The sequence below is a fragment of the Gigantopelta aegis genome, chromosome 15 (assembly GCF_016097555.1).
Source record: "Gigantopelta aegis isolate Gae_Host chromosome 15, Gae_host_genome, whole genome shotgun sequence".
Taxonomy (NCBI): Eukaryota; Metazoa; Mollusca; class Gastropoda; order Neomphalida; family Peltospiridae; genus Gigantopelta; species Gigantopelta aegis.
In genome coordinates this window covers 30,426,340-30,453,339 of record NC_054713.1, presented here as the reverse complement: position 1 = coordinate 30,453,339, position 27,000 = coordinate 30,426,340, and the positions used below count along the sequence as shown (strand labels likewise).

Below are 27,000 nucleotides of genomic sequence, written 5' to 3'. Positions count from 1 at the left end.
ATAATGTACATTTGTGTATATAAATTATTGGCAAATGCCAAGTGTGTGCTCTTGGCCAAACAAAGAATAATTGGTGCGAGAACACTTTACAGAATACACGTTTATGTAATAGTGGCTACTTGGCTATAATACAACTGGCTGGACAATTCCATCTGATCTAGAATCAATCAATATTCTGGCTATTTTCGTCTTTTGGCAGTTAAAACCACTTGGGAATTCTGTCTGGGACAATAGCTATTACCGGTAGATCTGATCTATGCAATGTCCTTTTAACCACAGAGCTGCGATACACAAGTTTTAGATGTTTGTGACAACAAGGCTGAGAGTTTCAACAGAACTAAAAGGGAACAATATATTTTAATATATTTTAATCCTTTGTAATATAAGTTTAAATTTTAAAAATTTGAATTTATGAGCTACTTTGATTTAAAAAAAACTAAAAACAGCATATGATGATGTGAATAACATAAACAAGAAAATTATAATATTAAATATTAATCCATAATATAAGGCTGAGATTTTCAAAAAAAAAAAAAAAAAGGGGGAAATATATTTTAATCCTTTGTGACATAAGTTTAAAATTTTAAAACTGGAATTTATCAGCTACTTTGATTTTTAAAAAAACTAAAAATAGCATATGATGATATGAATTAACAACAAATAAAAGAAAATTATGAGATTAAATATTAACTCATAATATTAATAGCTAACATACATGCATCATATTCCATATTCCAATGTATTTATAGAATAAATATTATGGCAACAATATATTATACATGTATTATTAGCACTACATGTATCAACCAACATTTACAAAAAAACACCCCAACTTTTCAAAATTAACTTTAAAAAACAATACATCTACTTGTATGCAACAACACAGTTTCACGAGTCACAACAATATAGGATTTAAAAACAAAACAAATCTGAAATCCATACTGCATCTTTAAAAAGTATTAAAAACATCTTCTGATGTTCAAGCTGTTCATCATCTACATACTATACAAGTATGTACACATATTGAAAAAAAACAAAAACAACCCTCATGCAATGTTTGTAAAGAGAACTAAAACACTTGCCCATTCATCTGCGGCACATCTAATGAATACACAGGCGCCGACTCCACCGTATAGTAACGCTTCTTGCCATCCGGCAGACAGGTTGTCTCCCTTTTGGAACTCCAGTGATGAACAATCTCCTGATCCGACGGACACGTCTTGCGGAACGTTTCGTCGGCATAGGCGTTTCTGAGGTAAGACCACAGACCCGTCAGGCCTGGAGGGAAGTCGAAGTCCTTGAATGCCTTGGAAGCCACGCGAATATGCTGCAGCTTGGGCAGCATGAGGCAGTCCAGGTGTGTCAGCTTGTCGCTGCACAGGAAGCGCGTGCCGGCTCCTTGCATGAAGGAGTCCAAGGCATGCAGCTCCTTCAGTAGCGGCTCGTGGTTGTGGCTGACATTCTTCACGAAGAAGGAGAACTTGGAGAAGATGTCGAGACACACCGTATGCGCCTGCAGGTTCGTGTAGCGCAGGTCCGGGCTTGGGAAGTTCTCGTCGATGTACTGTACGATCTCGTCCGAGTCCATGACCACCTCGTCTTCGTGCCGGATGACGGGCAGCTTGTTGGCATACTTCTTGAAATCGGGCGGCGGCCGCGCCATGTTCACGGTGATCACCTTGTAGTTGAGGGCACCGTACTTGGCCTTCAAGTCGAGGATCATGTAGAAGCGCTGACAGAATGGACAGGCCCCGTAACTCTGCCCGTCCCAGCCAGCTTTGACGTACAGCTCTACGCTGTCGGACGGCAGCGAAACGCTCTTCTTAGCACTCATCGTGAAGTTTTAATCTTCCCTGCAGAATTCTCTCAGAGTCTGTTAGTTTTTGTTTAAGTGTTTTGTTTGACAGTTATCCCTGCATGAATGGTGTCACCTGAAATATAGATAGAAGCACAATATAAATACAGTGAAACCTCTCATAACCGAACCCTCTGTAAACCGGACATTTTTCACAGTCCTTTTTTAAAAATCAGTAAACACTGTAACCTCTCTAAACCGGATACCTCTTAAACCAGACATTTTACTGGGTCCCAAGGGTGTCCGGTTTAGAGGGGTTTCACTGTATATATATATGTGATGACACTTGTGCTTCCTGTCCGCAACAGTGACATAAACATTCCGTATTAGTTTTTAGTAATAATATCTACATGATTTCTTGTATTAATAATATGAAATAATATCTACATGATTTCTTGCAATAGCAATATGAAATAATATCTACATGATTTCTTGCAATACATGTAGCAATATGAAATAATATCTACATGATTTCTTGCAATAGCAATAAGAAATAATATTTACATGATTTCTTGCAATAGCAATATGAAATAGTATCTACATGATTTCTTGTATTAGCAATATGAAATAGTATCTACATGATTTCTTGTATTAGCAATATGAAATAGTATTTACATGATTTCTTGTATTAGCAATATGAAATAGTATCTACATGATTTCTTGCAATAGCAATATGAAATAGTATCTACATGATTTCTTGTATTTGCAATATGAAATAATATTTACATGATTTCTTGCAATAGCAATAAGAAATAATATTTACATGATTTCTTGCAATAGCAATATGAAATAGTATCTACATGATTTCTTGTATTAGCAATATGAAATAGTATCTACATGATTTCTTGTATTAGCAATATGAAATAGTATTTACATGATTTCTTGTATTAGCAATATGAAATAGTATCTACATGATTTCTTGCAATAGCAATATGAAATAGTATCTACATGATTTCTTGTATTAGCAATATGAAATAATATTTACATGATTTCTTTTATTTGCAATATGAAATAATATTTACATGATTTCTTGCAATAGCAATAAGAAATAATATTTACATGATTTCTTGCAATAGCAATATGAAATAGTATCTACATGATTTCTTGTATTAGCAATATGAAATAGTATCTACATGATTTCTTGCAATAGCAATATGAAATAATATCTACATGATTTCTTGTATTAGCAATATGAAATAATATTTACATGATTTCTTTTATTTGCAATCTAGGGAGCGGGACGTAGCCTAATGGCAAAGCGCTCGCTCAATGCAGTCGGTCTGGGATCGATCCCCGTTGGTGGGCCCATTGGGCTATTTCTCGCTCCACCACAACTGGTACATCAATGGCCATGGTATGTTCTATCCTGTCTATGGGATGGTGCATATAAAAGACCCCTTGTTGCTAATCGAAAAGAGTTTTTGATTTGTACTGCAGACCACTTTTATTGTACTTAACTAATGCAGCACTCTGGATCTTTTTGTGCTCAGGTCCAATTGGCTACCGTACACACATTGTACTAAATATTGTGTACAAAGACAAATTCCACAAATACAACTGCAATGGACTCTGCCATCTTTGTCACTTAACACAGAAGTAGCTATATGCATGGCAGCCGTGTGTATGTACATGTAGCCTCAGCTAATGAATGAATGAATGAATGTTTAATGACACCCCAGCACAAAAACCTCGGCTAAGGAAAGCTGGTTATCTACACAAGTCTTCTATTTTTTGTGGGGAAAGCCAGTGAAAGGCCACCACACCCCATCTAAATGTTCTCATGCTAATGTTCACGGGTTGCATCGAGTACGAAATAATATTTACATGACTTCTCTTACTCACCCATAGTGTGTCTTATATGTTTGTTTAATAAAAAGTTTCTACAATAAACACTAATAAAAAATATCAAGGGCTCAAGTCTCTGAATGGCAAATCAGTGAGAGATATGCATGTACCGGTAAACAGAAGATAAAACAAAAATTTTGATAAACTTTGCAGATCTTGAAAAGGAGCGAGTTAAAAATTATACTGCAAGCTTTTCAAAGAATTTAGACGGGAACAGCTACCTGGTATATACATACATACAGACAGACAGACACACATATATATATATATATATTAATTTACTTTTTAATGGTGTGTGTATGTGTGTGTGTGGGGGGGGGGGGGGAGTTTGATTTGATTTATCATAGAAAAAAGAAAGAAATGTTTTATTTAACGACGCACTCAACACATTTTATTTACGGTTATATGGCATCAGACATATGGTTAAGGACCACACAGATTTTGAGAGGAAACCCGCTGTCGCCACTACATGGGCTACTCTTTCGATTAGCAGAAAGGGATCTTTTATTTGTGCTTCCCACAGACAGGATAGCACAAACCATGGCCTTTGTTGAACCAGTGAACAAGTGGTTTACACCTACCCATTGAGCCTTGTGGAGCACTCACTCAGGGTTTAGACTCGGTATCTGGATTAAAAATCCCATGCCTCGACTGGGATCTGAACCCAGTACCTACCAGACTGTAGACCGATGGCCTGCCAGGACGCCACCGAGGCCGGTGATTTATCATAGAGATGAACAGACCTGTGCCCTTTCCCTCTCCCCCTTCTGATGCCTATGCTTGCAACTGTGCTGTGAACATTTAACAGGTAAATAATTTCTAAACCACGGCATTCCTTTCCTATTAATAGCCTTCGTTTTGTTTACTTCCACCAGCTGCTTTAAGGCACTTATGGGTCACAGACTCAAGAGTTAGAATTTTTGGAACATAAACATTTTCTCATTAAAGTGCATTCCAGGATATCCTTTTTACATATTGTTTTAATAGTACAAGACAAGCTATTTTGTAAAAACATCCATGTAATTGAAATATTCAGATTGTATTAACCTTTCTATAATTTAATAATCAGTCGGTTCCAAGTTCCACATTAAGAGCATCTTTTGTTGTACCAACTTGGACAGGTGGCATCTAGCTCAGTTGGTAGAGCGCTTGCCTGATGTGCTTGGGTTGTAAGATCAAATCCCGTCAGTGGACCCATTCTCCAATTGGGTTTTCTCCATATCCAAACCAAACCACCGGCCTCGGTGGCGTCGTGGTAGGCCATCGGTCTACAGGCTGGTAGGTACTGGATTCGGATCCCAGTCGAGGCATGGGATTTTTAATCCAGATACTGACTCCAAACCCTGAGTGAGTGCTCCGCAAGGCTCAATGGGTAGGTGTAAACCACTTGCACCAACCAGTGATCCATAACTAGTTCAACAAAGGCCATGGTTTGTGCTATCCTGCCTGTGGGAAGCGCAAATAAAAGATCCCTTGCTGCTAATCGGAAGAGTAGCCCATATAGTGGCGACAGCGGGTTTACTCTCAAAATCTGTGTGGTCCTTAACCATATGTCTGACGCCGTATAACCGTAAATAAAATGTGTTGAGTGCATCGTTAAATAAAACATTTCTTTCTCTTTCTTTCCTTATCCAAACCAATGCCCTACAAATCTTATATTCTGTCCCGGTTGTGGGAAAGTGCACATAAAAGATCTCTAGCAGCTAATGGTAAAATGTAGCAGGTTATTTTCCTCTCAGGCCTTGACCTTAACTTTTTTCAGTGGTAGCCCACCAGTCTACCAGGTTATAAAATCTGATAGCCCTCAGTAAAAATTGGTAGCCCCATAATTTTAATAAATTGAAAAAACCTAAATACTTTTTTATTTAAACATGTTGTTTTAGGTGGGGGGTTTACGTGTTTAAGCGTCTTGCTGATTGTCAAGTAACTGGATGTGAAAAAAAAAAAAATCTAGTAGACTGGTGGACTACTGAGTTTAGACACCTGGTAGACCAGGCAACAGGCCTCAGACCACAATTAATTTCGCTATATGTTTCTATATAGCCTTATTGGCTATAACATTTTTATTAATATCAGCAGGCCCGCGAAGTTTTGTATGTACCTTTGCCTGCATGGGGGACACATACCCTTTCTCCCAGCACATTGGTTTAAACAGACACACCCTCTAAACCCATTTTACACAAAAAGCACTACTTTTGCATGGGCCAGATTTACCACAAACAAGTCTTCAATGTCAACAAGTTACACATGTTTACAAACTACATGCTATCCCCTGTCACTTCAGTCAAACAGTTGCCACTTCATAGCTGTCTGCCATGAAATAATCACAGTCAAACAGCAGACTACTTGCGTGGTCAAATTTCCGGATTTTAGACAACCAAATGGGAAGATAACTGTAATCTAAGGTCAAGAAATTGGAAGCCAAAACAACCCGGGCTACTGCTAAGGTCGAGCACTGCCTCTGATGACTATGTGTCATAATTACCAAATGTTTGACATCCGATAGTTGATGATTAATTAATCAATCAATCAATCAATGTGTTCCAATATCCAAACCATTGTCCCACAAATGGTAAATCAAAGGCTGTGCTATATTCTGTCCTGTCTGTGGTAAAGTGCACTTAAAAGATACCTAGCTGCTAATGGGAAAAAAAAGTACCATGTTTCCTCTGAAGACAAAGTGTCATAATTACCAAATGTTTGACATCTAATAGTTGATGATTAATTAATCAATGTGTTTTAGCACTTGGTGTTGTTAAGCAAAACAACTTGGACAGTATCCCAAATACAAACAGGTCAGGTCAGGTCAGGTCAGGGTGTTTAACGAGCACATTCAGAACAAGCTGTTGTAGCGCACGCCTGTCCTGGGCACAGGTGTCGGCCTCGGTTGGCTCCTCTGTCCATGACAGGAAATACAAAACAGGTTGCTTTAAAAATATTTATACTTACAGACCTTGAAAACATCCAATATAAGCACTTTTTAATGTAAATGTACCACACTTAAAAAAGCTGTTTCTCGTTCCAGCCAGTGCACCACGACTGGTATATCAAAGACCGTGGTATGTACTACCCTGTCTGTGGAATGGTGTATATAAAAGATCCCTTGCTGCTAATCGAAAAGAGTAGCCCATGAAGTGGCGACAGCGGGTTTCCTCTCTCAATATCTGTGTGGTCCTTAACCATATGTCTGACGCCATATAACCGTAAATAAAATGTGTTGAGTGCGTTGTTAAATAAAACATTTTCCTTCTTTCTTTTACACTTAAAAACAAAACAAAAAAAAAACAGGTAATTATCAACAGACAAGGACACTTGCAGCCACTAACTAGAACCCAACATGACATTCTAAGTTTGTTTTGTTTAACGACACAACTAGAGCATATTAATTTATTAATAATTGGCTATTGGATGTCAAACATAATTATGGTCAGTTTGACAGTCATAGAGGAAACACACCACATTTTTTCATTAATAGCAAGGATCTTTTATATATCCCACAGACAGGATAGCACATACCATGGCCTTTGATATACCAGTCATGGTGCACTGGCTGGAATGAGAAATAACCCAATGGGCCCACTGATGGGGATCGATCCTAAACTGACCGTGCATCAGGCAGGTGTTTTACCACTGGGCTACGTCCTGCCCCCTTGGGGGATGAGTGGGAGGAGATACCTATAATTGACACAAACAATTACAAATTGTGTTTGCTTAACTAGTATTTCTTTTTCCCAATTTAATAGAATAATAAAATAATAATAAACCCCTCACCCAACAAACCAGATATACAGAATTGTGTTTTGTGTGTGTGTGTGTGTGTGTGTGTGTGTGTGTGTGTGTGTGTGTGTGTATGCATGTGTGCAATCGTGTGTTTTTGTGTTTCTGTGTGCTAAATATGAACACCCGACAAGGTTGGTGGTGTTCAGTTCACCACCAAAAGGGGTGAGTGTAATGTTACGTTTCCACAAATCTACTCCTGAAAATAAAATGTCTACTTTTAAAATGATAATTTACAGAAAGCAATAAATTTTTTTAAAAAGGCCTGATTATATCAGGTTTTTGAACCCCCCAAAATGAAAGACCATGTAGAAAAAACACATTCTTGTTTTACCAAAGACAACATAGAAAAAAAGCTATGAATTTGTTTTAAAATAACAGGGAATATAATAATAATATACATGTACTGTGTTTCTGATAGAGAGTAAAATGGGTATGGCGTAATAACCCCCAAAATTTGCAGGCTTTTTTTTTAAGCTAACCTTTTGAAAAATTAATCACTCTTATCACTACTGGTACTGTATGGTTTTGTTAACCCTAACCCTAAACTTTAAACCATTTTCTTTCTGGAGGGGGGCCCCCCATATCCCCTGTTGACTGTGGTTGCATTCAATTCCATAGTGCCATACCCGAAAATTTCTTTCTGGTAGAAAAACTGATGTACAAAAAGAATACATATATGTATTACTCAGTACAACAAAAGATAATAGCTGTTAACATCTCAAGAATGAATGAATGAATGTATGAATATTTAATGACACCCCAGCATGAAAAACACATCAGGTGTTAGATATCAAAGGATACGGTAAATGCAGAACAAATATTTACCTCAAGATAACATTTCTACTTGGCTAATGAGCAACAATTAAAATGTACAAAAACATTTACCTCAACTTTTCACCTCCAAGAGAATAGGGAAAAGTATTTTTTTTTTTATCTCAAGTTTTTACCTTAATCTTGCGATTTTTATTTATAAAAGAATGCAGAAAAGTAAACATACACAAACATTTACCTGTATTTTTTTTTATCTCAACACAAACCCATTTCTACCTGCCCAAGAACATTTATATCAAGTTTTTACCTTAATCTTGCGATTTTTATTTAAAAAAGAATGCAGAAAAGTAAACGTACCAAAATATTTACCTGTATTTTTTACTTTAAACAAAACCCATTTCTATTTGCCTAATTAACAATCAAAAGAAAAGGGAAAAGTAACTGTAAAAATAAATAAATGTATTTACCTGTATTTTTCACCTCACACAAAACCCATGTCTACATACTTGCCCAAGAACATTTACCTGAAGTTTTCACTGTTATCTTGCTATTTTTATTTAAAAAAGAATACAGAAAAGCAAATGTACAAAAGTATATACCAGTGTTCTTCACTTCAAACAAAACCCATTTTACTTGCCTAATTAACAACAACCAAAAGAAAACGTAAAAAAAGGTTAAACAAATAATAATCAATTTTTTTTTTTTATCTGTATTTTTCATCTCAAACAAAAAAATATTTCAACTTGCCTGACGAACAACAACTAAAAGAAAAGAGAAAAGCAAATGTAAAAAAACCTTAATTACCTGAATTTTTCACCTCACACAAAACCCATATCTACTTGCCTATAGGACCGAAACCTGAACTGTTCCGCCAGTGGAGGTGGGAGTGAAGGGAGGTAAATATTAGAATGTCACGATCGTGTAAGATGGAATTAGCCCGCCAAGTCAACAAGGTGTACGCAAATCCAAAATAGAGCATTTCCTGACCACGAGAATGGCATCACGCCACACAAACGTACATGTGTCAGAATATTGCCACCAGACGCAGCAACTGGCGGAAAATTCTTCACCACAATGCAATGGGTCAGTGTTTTTCATTACAGTCTCACTAACGTGTACAAAACATTCTTCCACTATTGTGTTGGGTTGGCCGCAGCCGCTCCAGTCAGCGGATACAGGGTTATGACAGTCACGTGAAATGGAACACTGGTATGAAGTATGATGTCAGTGGTATTGGGAGTGGGGTAATCACACACAACTGTGATATAACACTAGTATGATGTCAGTGGTATGGGGGAGGGGTAGTCACACGTAACTGTGATATAACATTGATATGATATCAGCAATATTGGGAGGGGCGGGGGGGGGGGGGGGGAGGAGGAAATTAGTCACACAATACTGTGATATAACAATGGTATGATACCAGCAAAATTGGGGGGGGGGGGGGGGAGAGGAGGAAATTAGTCACACATAACTGTGATATAACACTGGTATGATGTCAGTGGTATTGGTGGGGGGTAGTCACACATAACTGTGATATAACACTGGTATGATGTCAGTGGTATGGGGGGGGGGGGGTAGTCCCACATAACTGTGATATAATACTAAGTATGATTTCAGTGGTATGGGGTGGGGGCGGGTAGTCACATAACTGTGATACAACACTGGTATGATGCCAGTGGTATGGGTTGGGTGGGGGTAGTCACACATAACTGTAGTATAACACTGGTATGATGTTGGTGGTATTGGGGGGGGGGGGTAGTCACACATAACTGATATAACACTAGTATGATGTCAGTGGTATTGGGGGGGGGGGGAGGTTGAGTCGTAGTCACACATAACTAGTATAAGTCATGTTTTACAAAGAAATGTAAGAAAATAATAGAATAGAGTTTAAAGTATAACGTCAGTAGTATGAAAGAGTCATATATAATTGCAACATTTGTGTGATATAAGGGTGTATACTACCAAATCAAATCCCATAGATGACAATAGTAAAATATGTGGCTGAAACTCCTACCTGCAGTGTATCAGTTGACAATATAAATACAGATACAAATACTACCATCCCTCACCTTTAAAAAATTGGGGATCAAGCTGCTCATTTCAGAGATAACAGGTAGCGTCTATGACTACCTTAGTTTTGCACAAAATTTGAGTACTTTTTAACAAGTGATCCACACAAGGCTACTGAACACAGTGGTACTAGATGAAATAAAATTGCTAACATTTTTTGCAGAGATGAAACAAATGTGATTTTTTTTACAACCAACACACTCACATTTATCACCCATTACAGGACTTGTGGTATTAACTGCTCAATCAAAAGTACGGTGCACCTCGATCTTTGACCCAGCCAGAAGTTATTTGGTTTAGTACTACTATAAGTCATGTTTTACAAAATAAAATGTAAGAAAATAATAAACACAATTTAAAACATAAAGTCGGTGGTATGGATAAGTCAAAGTCACACATAATTACATTTGTTTGGTATGTCACTTTTTGCAAAAATAAAAATAAAAATAATAATAATAGAACACAGCTTAACGTATGAAGTCGGTAGTATCCATGGTGGATATATATAGCAACACTGGGTTTTTTATTTGTTAGAAGTCATGTTTTACAAAATAAAATGTAAAAAATAATCGTTCACTTATACTCTATACAAGTTACCATAATGAATGAATGTATGTTTAATGACACCCCAGCACAAAAATAGAGATTAGCTATTGGTTGTTAAACAAAGAAAAAAAGAAAGAAATGTTTTATTTAACAACACACTCAACACATTGTATTTACGGTTATATGGCATCAGACATATGGTTAAGGACCACACAGATATTGAGAGAGGAAACCTGCTGTTGCCACTTCAGGGGCTACTCTTTTCGATTAGCAGCAAGGATCTTTTATATGCACCATCCCACAGACAGGATAGTACATACCACAGCCTTTGATATACCAGTTGTGGTGCATTGGCTGGGATGAGAAATGGTCAAACAAAGGCAAGTACATCAATATGATTCTAGTTAGTATAATTTATTAACTGCAACTGATGGAAAGAAATAAAGGAACACATTACGTTGAAGTTTAAGTGACCAATGTACAGTAGTCAAACTAACCCACACACCCTGGAACATGATGAGTACAAAATGTTGGGGAGTATAATACATGTATAGAGATTATTATACGAACTTGTGTGTTGTACCGATTTTATGAAACAAGTGTCAGGATTCTTGTATTGCCCAAGCATATCATACTGGTTATATATCCATGAATATCTTAAACCATGTATATAATAAATGGTCATAGTCCCCTGGGTGACTCAACACACAAGGCACTCAACACATTTTATTTATGGATATATGGCGTCAAACGTATGGTTTAGGACCACACAGATATGTAGAGAGAAAATCTGCTGTCGCCACTTCATGGGCTACTCTTTTGGATTAGCAGCAAGAGATATTTTAAAAGCACCATCTCACAGACAGGATAGTACATACCACAACCTTTGTTACACCAGTTGTGGTGAGAAATGAGAAATAGCCCAATGGGGCCACCGATGAGGATCGATCCTAAACCAACCGTGCATCAAGCAAGCACTTTACCACTGGGCTAAATCCCGCTCCCCACTGAGCGAGTACTATAGATATTTTTAATATTAGTTTTATTTTTACTTTATTTTATGATTTTTAAGATTGGCAAATAAGTAATCCATGTAATAAAAATAAAAATATTATGATCAGTCTTGTAAGGATATACTACAAATGTTATACACCTGACAGACACATGGTTTCAACCAATACATGTATAATATACATGTGTGTGGGGATAATGACAATTGTGCTTATATCCAATTGAGGTTCAAGCATGCTGTCCTGGACTAACACAAGCTGTTTTAAAATATTTTCCTGTTTAGAATATCAGTGTCTGTATAAATAAGGTGTTTGTTGTCGTCATAATGTTTGTAGTAGCCAAAATCAAATTTTAAATTCCAGAAATTTCGTACGTATATGGAAAAGTATACATTACGAAATCAATTAAATATGGCTGTGACAAACATTAGCACATGACCACAAACACATCGAATATACAAACACTGATATTCTAAACAAGAAAATGTATTCAATACTAGTATGTCATTTTAGTCGCCAAAAAGTCTGTTAGTTGGAAACATTTTATAATGGTCGCAAACTCAGGACAGTCACTTTAAGGTCAATGGCTTAACATGTAAATTAACAAGATGTAACCTATTAGAACAAAACAAAACTGTGATTGTGGAAGCAGATCTCTGCTTATAAATCATCTATTATAATTAAAAATGTATTTTCTTAATAGTAAATTAAAAAAAAAACTAATTTAGCTTTTTTTCTTTTTTTTTAAGCTTTTCAGCATTTGCAGAACTAGACTAGCTGTTCAAAGGTGTAATCATTGCTCTGGAATGCATGTGCCATTTAATCCATGGAATAAAAGCCCCGGGCCTCTATTTTCTCAGGAACTGCCACAATTTGAGATCCGGATTGTAATGGAGACCTGGCATTTATTACAAGTAACATGCTTTACAGATATTTATAAGCTGATACTCTACTCACGTGGGATGTATCCTAGCTAGTAGTAAAGTGCTCACCTTGGATCAATTCCCATTGATAAGCCCACTGAGCTCAAAACCTGACACTTGTTTCGTAATATCAGGGGGCGGGACATAGCCCAGTAGTACAGCGTTCACTCGATGCACGGTCGGTGTGGGATCGATCCCCGTCGGTGGGCTATTTCTAGTTCCAGGCTGTGCACAACTGGTATATCAAAGGCTGTGTGGTATGTACTACCCTGTCTGTGGGATGGTGCATATAAAAGATCCCTTGCTGCTAATCAGAAAGAGTAGCCCATGAAGTGGCGACAGTGGGTTTCCTCTCTCAATATCTGTGGGGTCCTTAACTATTATGTCTGACGCCAAATAACTGTAAATAAAATGTCTTTCGTAATATCAGTACCACACTGAAGCGTGTATAATAATCTCTGTGTATTTGTAGTATTGCATGCCAAGTTACATGTATGCAATTGTATGAGCAATTCTCAATGAGACAAACAAACAATTCAAACAATTTGATACTAAACTGTAAAAAAAAAAAGTAAACAGAGATGCATAACATTAATGATGTTGTTTAACCATAATTCATTGTAATTAAAGAAAAATGTGAACCGATCACAAAATACATGTATAACCAACACAGCACATAAAATGTCATGTTAGAACCAAGAAAGATGGTTTGCTGGTGGATAGCTAGACAGGAAGTAGATTTTATTGATTTAAATTATTTGTTGCATGCAAGCTAAAAATGGAATGGAAAAACCAATCACATTGGGGTGCACAATTAAATGGTGTTATTTGTTTGTTTTTGTTTTTTTAATCATCATTAATATCAATCTCACCAATTTTTACTTTTCAGACCTCAAAATTGCGAGAACGATCATTTCGTTTGCACAAATCCAATTTTGCATAACCTATTTTATGTCTGCACCCAAATTCATGGAATCATTTACATGGATATTACGGGTTACGCCACGGTTACAGTTGACCTAAAATTAATTTGGCATAACCCATAAATGGGTTACACAAATTTTCAGTTCTTGGAGGCCTGCATTTTGTTTATTATCATCATCTAATATTATCATAAAGGTGTATACTGCAGACAAGGCAGTGAAGAAAAATAAGGCATCTAATAAATGAAATTACAGTCAGACCTGTTCAAATGGCCACCTGTATTAAGCAGCCACCTGGTTTAAGAGACCTAAATGTTCTTCTAGTCTTATATCGTTGTCTAAAAGACACCTGTATTAAATCGGTCAACTGTCTTAAATGCTTGGACAAATGTCTGTTTGGTTTTAACACCACCACTATAGCACATTAGTGTATTAATCATTGGTTACTGGATATCGTACATAATGTGGTATTTCATTTTACTAAATATTTTTATTCCTCATTAATGGCCCCATTGGGCTATTACTCATTCCAGCCAGTGTTCCACAACTGGTGTAACAAAGGCTGTGGTATGTACTATCCTGTTTGTGTGATGTTGCATATAAAAGATCCCTTGCTGCTAATTGAAAATAACTCATGAAGTGGTGACAGTGGGTTTCCTCTCTCTATATCTGTGTGGTCCTTAACCACATGTCCAATGCCATGTAACAGTCCTTGGTTTTTGCAAATTATAGGCGAGTGGAACATCGCACACCTCAGTATGCTAAGGTGAGTGAAAAATCACTCTCAAAAATAAATAAAATAGGCAGTGGAACTGCGACTGGATTTTGACTGGTACGTCCAGTATTTCCCGATTTGTTCAACAAAGAGAAATACCAGTTTAACGACTGCATGGAAGCCACTGTAATGTTTTTAATTTTTATTGTTTTAATAAAAGAACCTTCCTATCAGCTATGAAAACTGTTGATTTTTGTGAACAGTGGAAATAAATATACACATCTATTTTACGTGTGCTGTTTTTCACTTGTCAGATTGAAATTATGTATGCTGTACGAGCGCAATAGTACCCGCGCACCTTAAAAAGCAAGGTCTGATATAACCGTAAATAAAATGTTTTAAGTGCGTCATTAAATAACACATTTCTTTCTTTCTTTACTCATTAATGGCAATTTGCTATAAAATATTATCAAAAAAAGAGAGAGAATAATTACACACAAACCAGGGTTTGACAAATCCACAAGCCCTCGGTCACAGCTAGTGAATTTTTATTATACTGGCCTCGGTGGCGTCGTGGTTAGGCCATCGGTCTACAGGCTGGTAGGTACTGGGTTCGGATCACAGTCGAGGCATGGGATTTTTAATCCAGATACTGTATCCAAACACTGAGTGAGTGCTCCACAAGGCTTGATAGGTAGGTGTAAACCACTTGCACTGACCAGTGATCCATATCTGGTTCAACAAAGGCCATGGTTTGTGCTATCCTGCCTGTGGGAAGTGCAAATAAAAGATCCCTTGCTACCTGTTGTAAAAGAGTAGCCTATGTGGCAACAGCAGGTTTCCTCTAGAAAACAGTGTCAGAATGACCATATGTTTGACGTCCAATAGCCGATGATAAGATAAAAAATCAATGTGCTCTAGTGGCGTTGTTAAATAAAACAAACTTTATTTTTATTGTGGGCTAGTGGAAATTATCAACTGTAGGGGCAGGATTTAGCTCAGGCGGTTGAGTTATCACTTGAGGTGCTTAAGTCGCAGGATCAAACCATCTCGGTGGATCCATTCAACTGATTGGGGTTTTGTCGTTCCAACCAGTGCACCATAACTGGTCAAAAGCCGTGGTATGTGGTTTCCTGTCTGTGGGAAAGTGCATATAAAAGATCCCTTGCTGCTAATGGAAAAATGTAGCGGGTTTCCTCAGATGATGACTACAAATCAGAATTACCAAATGTTTGACATCCAATAGCTGATGATTAATTAATCAATGTGCTCCAGTGGTGTCGTTAAACAAAACAATTTTTTTTTTTATCAACTGTACTCCTATATTACAATAGCCAAAGCTTCTGTGAGGATTAGTGACTTTCTCAAACTCTACACAGTATTTACTACTTATTGGTCCGTCCGTCATCTTACTGGCCCCCCCCGCTCCATGAAGCGATCTTAGCCCTAAGATCAACTTAAGTGCATAGGGTAGCTATGCCCTTAAGGTAATCTTAGGGCTAAGATCGTTTCATGGAACGGGGCCCAGGCCAGAAACTGGACCTAGGGTGGACCTGGGACGGACGTGCCTGAAACCATTGCGGTATATGGGCACGTAAATAGAGATCCAAGTCTTAAGAACTTATTGGTAACTGAAGGAGAAGTGAAAAAGGGGAGGGGGGGGGGGGGGGGGAGAGGTGCTTGATGGGGAAGAGGGTGAACCAATATTGAAAAAAAAGAAGCCAAAAACACCCAAGTTCAACATTACCTGATTACTGCAAATAACTATCCTTCCATTCCTGTTATAACAAACTGTACAAGTTGTTGAGAAGTGTGTTTACAAGGCAAATAATAAAGTTCATTTTCCAGCCTAAACATATAAAGTTGTGAATTACCTGTTTGCTGTGCAATTAGGTCTAATCCACACGACGTACATACCATGAGTGCCGGCACACAGCTAAGCTGGGCAGAGGCAGTGGGCATCACAGTTCATGTGGTCAAGACACTTTCAACTCATACATTCTTTTTTTAAAGTGTATCATTTATTAAAAAAAATAACAACAAAGAATATACCTGACTGATGCACATTAAGTATATATATATTTTTTTTTTTTTTAAAGTATAATTTATTGTTTAAAAGTATAATTTATTTTTATTAAATATAATTTATTCTTTAAAAATAACAAAAACATACTTGACACAAACTCAACATTCAGTTAACATGTTCAATTGTTTATATATATATTTTGAAGACCCCCCCCCCCCCAACAAAACATACACAAGGGACATTAAGTTGTAATTTTCAAAGAATACATTCTTATTAAAAAATAAAATTCATTTTTCAAAATTACAAAAAGATACCCAAGGCACAGTATTTAAACATTTAGTTGAAATTTTCAAACACTACATTCTGTTTTGAAGCAAATGTATCATTATTTTTCAAAATTACAAAAGCATACCTATAAACCAGTGAGGAAACTAACACCATCATACATGTGTATATTTATACTAGATACTTGTACAAAATAGAGGCAACATGCACTTTAGCCTTTGATGTACCATGGTGCGGGATTTAGCTCAGTTGGTTGAGTGCTCGCTTGAGGTGCTTGTTTCGCAGGTGGATCCATTCAACTCGATGGATCCATTCAGCTGATTGGGATTTTTCTCTTTCCAACCATGCAGTGCACCACAACTGATACGTGCTTTCTTGTCTGTGGGAAAGTGCATATAACAGATCCCTTGCTGCTAATGTAAAAATGTAGCGGGTTTCCTCTGATTACTACGAGTCACAATTACTAAATGTATTATGTTTGACATCCAATAGCTAATGATTAATTAATCAATGTGCTCTAGTGGTGTCGTTAAACAAAACACACTTTAACTTTGATGTACCAGATGTGTAGCACTGGTTGGGACAGGGGGGAAAATCCCCAAGACCAGACAGGACAGGACATACCACTGCCTTTGATGTACCAGTTATGGGGCACTGGTTGGGATAGGCAAAAAAAAACCTCAATCAGAGACTGAGTCCACTGAGAGGCTTTGATCCTTTGAAAAAAGAACTTCATTCAAGTGCTTTATCAACAGAGTACAGAATTAATCACAGCTATATACACTAGTCTTGTAAACATGGTGATCCCATAAATAAAACACCTGTTGTATTTTGATAGGTGGTCCAGCTGCATTTGGAATGTTAATATCCATTCATATAAATAGTTATTTCAGTTCTTATATCCCATTAAGGTTCAAGCACGCAGTACTAGGCACACACCTCAGCTATCTGTACTGTTGGTCAAGGACAGTGGGTTAGCTGTTAGTGGTTGGTGAGAGAGAAGTCGGTTAAGTGACTGCATACCTACCTAATGAGTTGTTAAACTCGATCTGGATGGGAAGGAAGGAAGGAAATGTTTTATTTAATGACACATTCAACACATTTTATTTACGGTTATATGGCGTGGGACATATGGTTAAGGACCACACAGATATTGAGAGAGGAAACCACCTGTTGCCACTTCATGGGCTACTCTTTTCGATTAACAGCAAGGGATCGTTTATATGCACCATCCTACAGATAGGATAACACATACCACGGAATTTGATATACCAGTCGTTGTGCATTGGCTAGAACGAGAAATAGCCCAATGGATCCACTGACGGGGATCGATCCCAGACTGACCGCACATCAAGCAAACACTTTCCCACTGGGCTACGTCCCGCCCTTCGATCTGGGTGGGAGACAGTACCGAGAGATGAACCCAGTACCTACCAGCCTTATGTCCTATGGCTTAATCAATCCGTCACCGAGGCCAGTATGTTAACAGGTCTAAAGCCTAAATCCTGTTATGTTATATTAATTAATTTAATTAAAAGTTTAATATATAAAGTATAAGATCAATACAGTGAAACAATTTTAAAAATATACAGGAAAGCTGAATAATATCCAGGTTTCTGTTGGTTTTATTAAAATATGATTTAGTTATTGATACATAGACTGGTATAATATACAAGAAATCTTTCTAAACCTGACCCAGAACAAATCAGAATTTTGCCAAAAGTGGACAAGTTTCACGGTCCCGAATTTTATAAATTCTAACATGTGACCCTTTAAACACTGGATTCTGTCCGAATTGGACAAATATTAGAGCTACAGCATGATCCGGTTCAGACCGGTTTCACTGTATAAATAAAAAAAGGTATGGTGCCTATCAGAACAAACTGTTTTTCTTTGACTTGTCATCACCACCGAACAACCTCGAAACACCGGATCCTTTCTAAATCAAATAAATATTAGAGCCCCAGCATGATCCGGTTTAGACTGGTTTCACTGTATAAATGGAAAAGGTACAAATTGTAACACTCTTTTTGTTTTTCATTGACTTGTCATCACCACCGAACACCACAGCTGGATGGTCTATCAACTGAGCTAACAAGACCCGCCCTGTATTTACTGAATGAATAAAAATGCACCACAATGTTCTAATTAAACGGTTAAATATCTGAGTAAGCTTTTTTTTTCTCAGATGTATTAAACAATTATTTTAAAACATTTGCTGTAGTTTTTCAGGCCAATAATACATAATTAGATGTAGGCCTACATTCTTTACTGCATGTAACCTGCCAACCTCATGAACTAATTAAGCTGCAGTTGATATATTTACCAATATTTATTTAGTAGCTGAATACTGTGCCAGTGAACTCAATCAATTAAATGCATTCTTAAAAAATATAACAAGTTCTCTGCAAATATATATTTGATATGTTAGAATATAATCGAATAAATACCTGCATTCCCTTCCCCCACTCCCACCACACTAATATAATATGACACGGCAAATAAATATATAAACAAAACTCATTTTATAAAAACAAAACAAAAAACAACAACCCCCTCCCAGGGTTAGCTCTGGGTGAGCAGAAACCTTCGCCAAATCATCTATTTATAAACTTCGAAAATTTTAAAAACATGTAGTTATTTTATAATAAAATAACATGGTATTACATAAAATAACATGGTATTACATAAAATTTATTTGCCAAATGAAAATAAAAGTTGCCAACTGTTTTGAAAATTCACAATTGGCAAACTTGGTGAGTGCCACAGCTAGTCCTGACCTCTCTCCCCCCCCCCCCCCCCCCCCCCCCCCCCCCCAAAAAAAAAACCCCTCCAACAATGGTCAGATTTCACCGGTCACTCTGAGCATTTATAAATATGATTTAAACCAACTAATTAATAGATCTAATATATGTATACTGTCAAACCTGCTCTAATGGCCACCTGTAGAGGTCACATTTTTATTCTTCTAAATACCAGTAACTCAATATAGTCAAACTGACCTGTTTTAAGCAGCCACCTGTCGAAAAATGTCACTTTTGGATCGTTTCATGACTGCTTAACACAGGTTTGACTCCACTGTCATCTATGACTTCATTCATTCCATTTATACTTATTTTCCTGCTTATATTCAGTGAAGGTTCAAGCACATTGTCCTGGGCACACACCTCAGATATGTGGTCTCAGGGTTGAAACAAAATCATGATTTTTTAAAATCGATTTTTAAAATTTAAATCAGATTTATTTGATTTTTAAATTTTTTACTTTAATTTGGAGCTTCTGAATTGAATTCTTGCTCCCTATTAAATACACGATTTGGAAGCTTCACTGCATTCTGAAAGGAAATACCTCGAACATCTAGAAATGAGGCAACAAAATGCATTTTGGGGATTATTGAGTTAATGTTTAAGTACTTGGTGTTTAGCCAGAATGGCTATATAAGGTGATTTGACACGTGAAGTCAGTGACTTCAAGTCACATCTGTTAGATCTGACTCTAGAGCATCCCCAAATTCGTCCAATTTACCACATTGAAGCAGAGTGGCTTCACTTGACACCTTCTATTGTGTTGATCTCCCAGGATCATCCCAACCATAGATTTGGGGGAACTGTCACTGATCAAGATGACTTGTTAGACTACATGGTGTTGAAATCTAATTGCAATTCAATTATAAATATATGTAAAAATAATTATCTAGCGTAAGTAACAATTGATTTTAAATAACACTTCATTTTTTGTACTGCAAGTTAATTGATAAATCACATGTTTACAAAATAATCAATAAAAATAAATGCAATAATCATAAAAATCAAATGAAACAATAAAAAAAATCGAAATGCTTGATTTTTTTTATTTTTTTGCAGTGATTTAAATCATGATTTAAATCAAATGATTTAAATCAAACAACTCTGTGTGGTCTACATGTATCTGTCCAGGACAGAGGATTTGTGAATAGTTGTTAGTGAGAAGAAAGTCTGTGTATAGTGGCCTTACACCTACATGTACCAACTGAATGTTAGACTCAATCTGGGTGGAAACTTAAGTAAAGTTTGTTTTCTTTAACGACGCCACTAGAGCACATTGATTTTTTGTCTTATCATCGGCTATTGGACGTCAAACGTATGGTCATTCTGGCACTGTTTTTTAGAGGAAACCCGCTGTTGCCACACAGGCTACTCTTTTAAGACAAGCAGCAAGGAATCTTTTATTTGCACTTTCCACAGGCAGGATAGCACAAACCATGGCCTTTGTTGAACCAGTTATGGATCACTGGTTGGTGCAAGTGGTTTACACCTACCCATTGAGCTTTGCGGAGCACTCACTCAGGGTTTGGAGTCGGTATCTGGATTAAAAATCCCATTGCCTCGACTGGGGGGTGGGAACTTAGAACTTAAAGAGTATTTTTACATGCCTCTGTACCACTAAGGTTTCAGGCATGTTTCTGGATAGCCAGTGATCTGACCCAGGACAGAAAATACAAAATAGGGCCAATTTTGAGTAATTACTCTTATGTGGGGGAGGGGGCAGGACTTTGATCACAAAAAAATGTTTTTGGAAGTATAACCTTTTACGTGCACCACCACACAGACAGGATAGTACATACCACAACCTTTGTTACATGTACCAGCTGTGGAGCACTGGCTGGAATATTTTACATGGTGTCAGAAGTGGGATTTTATTAATACATATGTAAACAACAAGTCTAAAAGACTGTAAATTGGTTTGTAAGAATTAAGTCGTAGACATTATATATATATACATGTACACTGCTGAATGAAGAGATTGTAAAATATCCATGAGTGAAAAATGCCAAAATTCAATCCTCCAGAACCGTTAAATTTCTAAAATCCCATAAAAAAAACTGGCCGTGCCTTATTTTGCATATATTGGTACGGTAATTGGTCAACTTACTCCAACATGACTGCTGAAAGTTGTTTTATTACGAAAACATGAAATCATTCAGTTTTTTATTCTGAATGGAAGGAAGGAAATGTTTTATTTAACGATGCACTCAACACATTTTATTTACAGTTATATTGTGTCAGACATATGGTTACGATCCACACAGATAATGAGAGAGGAAACCCGCTGTTGCCACTTCATGGGCTACTCTTTTCGATAAGCAGCAAGGGATCTTTTATATGCACCATCCCACAGACAGGGTAGCACATACCATGGCCTTTGATATACCAGTCGTGGTGCACTGGCTGGAATGAGAAATAGCCCAATGGGCCCACCAACGGGGATCGATCCCAAACCAACCGCACATCGAGCGAGTGCTTTACTACTGGGTTATATCCCGCCTGTATTCTGAATGGGTGCTGTTGTGTTATATTAAGTCTATGTAAAACAGCCCTGCCCTCTAATTTACCAAAATTCAAAGCATGTATACACCACTGAGGCCAGTATCCATGACTTCGTACCTTTTTTTTTTTTTTAACCTTATATTAAGATTACAGGACACCATGTTTGTTTGCCTAGACAGAATGGCTCCAAATGGATGTCTTGCATACACTAATTGTAGTGAGCACTTTTGAACTGGTAACTTTTGCTAGATAACCATTATCATTTGAGATTACTGCATTATTTACCTAGTGAAATAGTCGTTATTTTTTTAATGAGAACACTCTGTTAATTAAACCAGTTGATACACGGCCAACGCTATCTGGAGGTTATCTTGTTCCCTATTACCAGGACTGACCTTAAGAGTTCCTCATTAATTGTACAAATTAAAGTAGGCGAATATATAATCAGCAGTAAAGATGTGTGTCTAGCTAGACAGTGCTGGGCATGACCATCTACAATTTTAAGTTAACACCAGGCACGATCAATCAATTTAAGCTCTTTTTTTCAGTAACCAACATTTTGTCAGTAACCAATTTAAATATGTAGCTTTACAAAGGAGATATTCAAGTATTACATAACACAATATTTAGCATACCCCCTCTATATCTATGTTATGTTTATAATTCTAAGACCATTTCCCCCTGCCCCCCCCCCCCCCCCCCCCCCCCCCCACTATAATTATTTAATGCTTGGGAATCAAGAATTTTAAAAGGATGAAATGTGAAATGTTTAGTGCACTAAGCACTGGATGTTGAATTAAAGTCTGATTAACTAGACGTCAAACATTTGATAATCTGACATATAAATATACAGTACTAGAGAGAAAGAAATGTTTTATTTAACGATGCACTCAACACATTTTATTTACGGTTATATGGTGTCAGACATATGGTTAAGGACCACACAGATTTTGAGAGGAAACCCGCTGTTTGCCACTACATGGGCTACTCTTCCGATTAGCAGCAAGGGATCTTTTATTTGTGCTTCCCACAGACAGGATAGCACAAACCATGGCCTTTGTTGAACCAGTTATGGATCACTGGTCGGTACAAGTGGTTTACACCTACCCATTGAGCCTTGCGGAGCACACAGGGTTTGGAGTCGGTATCTGGATTAAAAATCCCATGCCTCGACTGGGATCCAAACCCAGTACCTACCAGCCTGTAGACCGATGGCCTGCCACGACGCCACCGAGGCCGGTCCCCCCGCTATAATTATTTAATTCTCGGGAATCAAGAATTTGAAAACGATGAAATGTGAAATGTTTAGTGTACTAAGCATTGGATGTTGAATTAAAGTCTGATTAACTAGACGTCAAACATTTGATAGAATACTAGAGAAAACCCACTACAATTCCCCATAATAAGAAATATCTTATATATGCACTGTACCAGGCAGGATAGCACATACCACAGTGTTCGAGATTAAAAACTTGGGGCAGTATCCCAGTTGGATACTAATATTTCAAAATCCGGTATCCCATCTGAGAATTTAGTATCCCATTTAAATGATATATATATGCACTGTACCAGGCAGGATAGCACATACCACAGTGTTCGAGATTAAAAACTTGGGGCAGTATCCCAGTTGGATACTAACATTTCAAAATCTGGTATCCCATCTGAGAATTTAGTATCCCTTTAAATTAAATTTATAAATCACATCGAAACAAACTTGGACGACACTGTTCTCGTTCCCAATTCTATTACAACGCCACAATTGTGGAATTCGTGAAATTTGTAATCAAATGGAATCTATTTTTCAATAATACTAACACAAAGTAATATTTAGCAGTAATTTATAAGTGATTCTGACATTATTAATGATAAACCTACCTGTATCAATTTTCTGCAGATGTGGAATCAATATCTCAAATAAAATTTGAAGGGAGGAAACATCCAACAAAAGTGCCTGAACCTAAGTTGGATATGGGCACATGAAAACAGTTCCCATCCCATCCAACAAAATCAATAGCAACTTAGCAGTTCCCAGACTATTGCTACACCGCTATTGTTCCAGTGTAGCATTACACTGGGTATGAGTTGGGGGAGATATTGTTATGGCATAGCATTAGACTGGGTACGTCGCTACGAGCTCAAAAATACTGTTACTTAACTTCACCAGTAAATGACGACTTTCATTGTTTAGTGAAAAATAAAGACGCACGATTAAAAAACCCAACAACATTATATGGTATCCCGGTGGGATACTGGGTTCTTGAAGTCTGGTATCCAACATTAAATTCTGGTATCCCTGGGGTATCGGATACCGTTAATCTCAAACACTGTACCATAGCATATTATATACCCATTTATCTGATTGTTTGAGATTTTTTCCATGCCAACCAGTGCCCCATAACGTTTTTTAATTCTAGCTAGACCAAGACAAAACCTAAATCAGGGCCGTACCCTGATCAAAATCCTAGGGGGGTGGGCACTACTTTTTATAAACAAATGAAAAGCTACACAAATTAAACCCTGAGATGTGTATGCTATTTTCTGGAGTAAAAAAAAAAAAAAAAAAGTGAAATTCTCAGGGGGTAACTGCCCCTCCCCCAGCCCTCCCCCTGGAGTGTACGACCCTGTAAGTCCCCTCTAGTTGGACTGGTAGGATACTACTAACTGGGCTAAAAGGAATGTATCTTGCTAAGAACAAAGCCCGCCAGCTGGAAATAGGATTGCACAGGATGAGGGAAGGGTTTGGGATGGTGTGTGAAAAAGGAGATGCTGATATGTATGTTACAGTAGCATGGAAGGAAGGAAGGAAATGTTTTATTTAATGACACACTCAACACATTTTATTTACGGTTACATGACGTCAAACATATGGTTAAGGACCACACAGATATTGAGGGAGGAAACCCGCTGTCGCCACTTCATGGACTACTCCTTTCGATTAGCAGCAAGGTATCGTTTATATGCACCATCCATATACAGGATAGCACCTACCATGGCCTTTGATGTACCAGTCATGGTGCATTGGCTGGAGTGAGAAATAGCCCAATGGGCCCACTGACAGGGATCGATCCCAAACCGACCGCGCATCAAGCGAGCGCTTTACTACTGGGTTATGTCTCGCCCCACAGCAGCATGGAATTAAAAATATAGCAAAATTAATCACAAGCTTGAAAATGACCTTTGATTCCGGGTTTTATCCAGTGAATTTTTATTTCATAAATTTATGTGATCTAAAAAAATGGAACCACTTTTTGCAGGCCATTATTTCAAACCCTGCTAACTTCTATTATCTATATATTATCTTAAAATGTGCACAACTGTTGTTGTTAAACAAATTAGGTTTTTTTTCCAACATGTAGAAGAAAATATTTTTATAAGGACCTTGGTGAACATCACAAAAAAAAGAGAGAGTTCTCCCTTGCATTGGAATTGCCTTATCTATACCTCACAACAGTGATGGAATCTATTAATATGCCACCTGTACGTTGGCAAACTAAAACACATATACAGAGATAGCAGGCAGCTAACTATAGGTATCCCTTCCTGGCCTCCATGAACATTGTGTCATTTGTAAATAACTTCAGTTTGACTTGATGTAAGAAGAAACGTAAAAGTGTTTAGGAAATAACAAACAAAAAAGGACTATTTTTGTGTGCAATTTAGAAAACAACTGGCTCAGAAATAAATAACTTGTAGTAAATACCATGGTATGAGAATGATGTTTCCCGATGGGAAGGACTATATAGATAGTTAAAACAGTATTGAAACAGATCCTCTACCACATCAACTTCAACTAATACATATACACACTATGTACACATACATGTACATATCGTATTCATATTCAGTGGCATAGGAAAGTGTGTGTGTGTGTGTGTATGTGTGTGTGTGGCACACTTTTATATTTACACACTTTAACACTATTATAATATAAAGCAAATATAAAGCAAAATATCTTAAAAGTGGGGGGGGGGGGGGGGGGGGGGGGGGAGACAGACATGCTTCCTACGCCAGTGATATTACATGTATATAATATTCATTACCATCATAACTATTACTACATATATCTGTTTTAACCATTTTATGTTCTTATTATGTTATCCAATTTATGCCATGCCATTTCATAGGATCCATATATATGAAATAAATGATATAACATTCATGACCATCATTACTATTACTATATATCTGATTTAACCATTTTATGTTCTTATTATGTTGGCCAGTGTATGCCATACCACTTTATATGATCACTGTCGTAGGAAGGGGGGATGTGACCCCTACTTTAATTGTAGCAGCACCGATTGTTTTCATATATATATATATATATATATATATATATATATATGTGTGTGTGTGTGTGTGTGTGTGCCCCCCCCCCCCCACGACTTTTTGGCACCTTCCTACTCCCGTGATGATCCACATATAAGAAATAAATGATTTGAATTGAATTGTAATAGTAACAGTAGTTACAAAATACAAAATGCTTACCTAAAAGAACTCCAATGAACTTTACAATCCTCACACAAAAGGCAGATTTGATGTGGTATTTTTTTTTTTTTTTTAAATCTTAAGTTTTATCTCCCAAATAAGCCGCTGATGGACTGAACACAGGATATATGTGTGGAGTGAGCAACTGGTGCCACTAGCATCTCTTACACACACAAAGACAGCTTGCCAAGCTTTGACTTTCAGAACTGGCCTCTCTCCAGCTATAAACTAGTACTACATGTATTTCCAGGCAGGGCTTCACCTAGACTTTAACAAGGCTGTTTGCCCCCAAATATTACTTATCTTTACTGGTAACTGTGGAAGAAGCAATTAAATGCATATGGAAAAGCGGCCTGTTAAAGAATTCCAGTCTCAGGTTATTGGCCTCAGTGGTTAAGCCATCAGCCTTAAGGCTGTATGGTAGGTAGTGGGTTTGCATCCTGGTACTGGC

The 27,000-nt window shown here is 37.3% G+C and overlaps 1 protein-coding gene across 1 annotated transcript; it reads right to left on the bottom strand.

Annotated features, from left to right (window-relative positions):
- Window positions 1-558: 558 nt before the first annotated feature.
- Window positions 559-26,702, bottom strand: LOC121390659 (chloride intracellular channel protein 2-like). The gene is made up of 2 exons (XM_041522525.1): window positions 26,550-26,702; window positions 559-1,931 (listed from the first exon to the last, which is right to left on the bottom strand). The coding sequence occupies exon 2, from the start codon at window positions 1,832-1,834 to the stop codon at window positions 1,070-1,072; it is 765 nt and encodes a 254-aa protein (XP_041378459.1). The 5' UTR covers window positions 1,835-1,931; window positions 26,550-26,702; the 3' UTR covers window positions 559-1,069.
- Window positions 26,703-27,000: the final 298 nt, after the last annotated feature.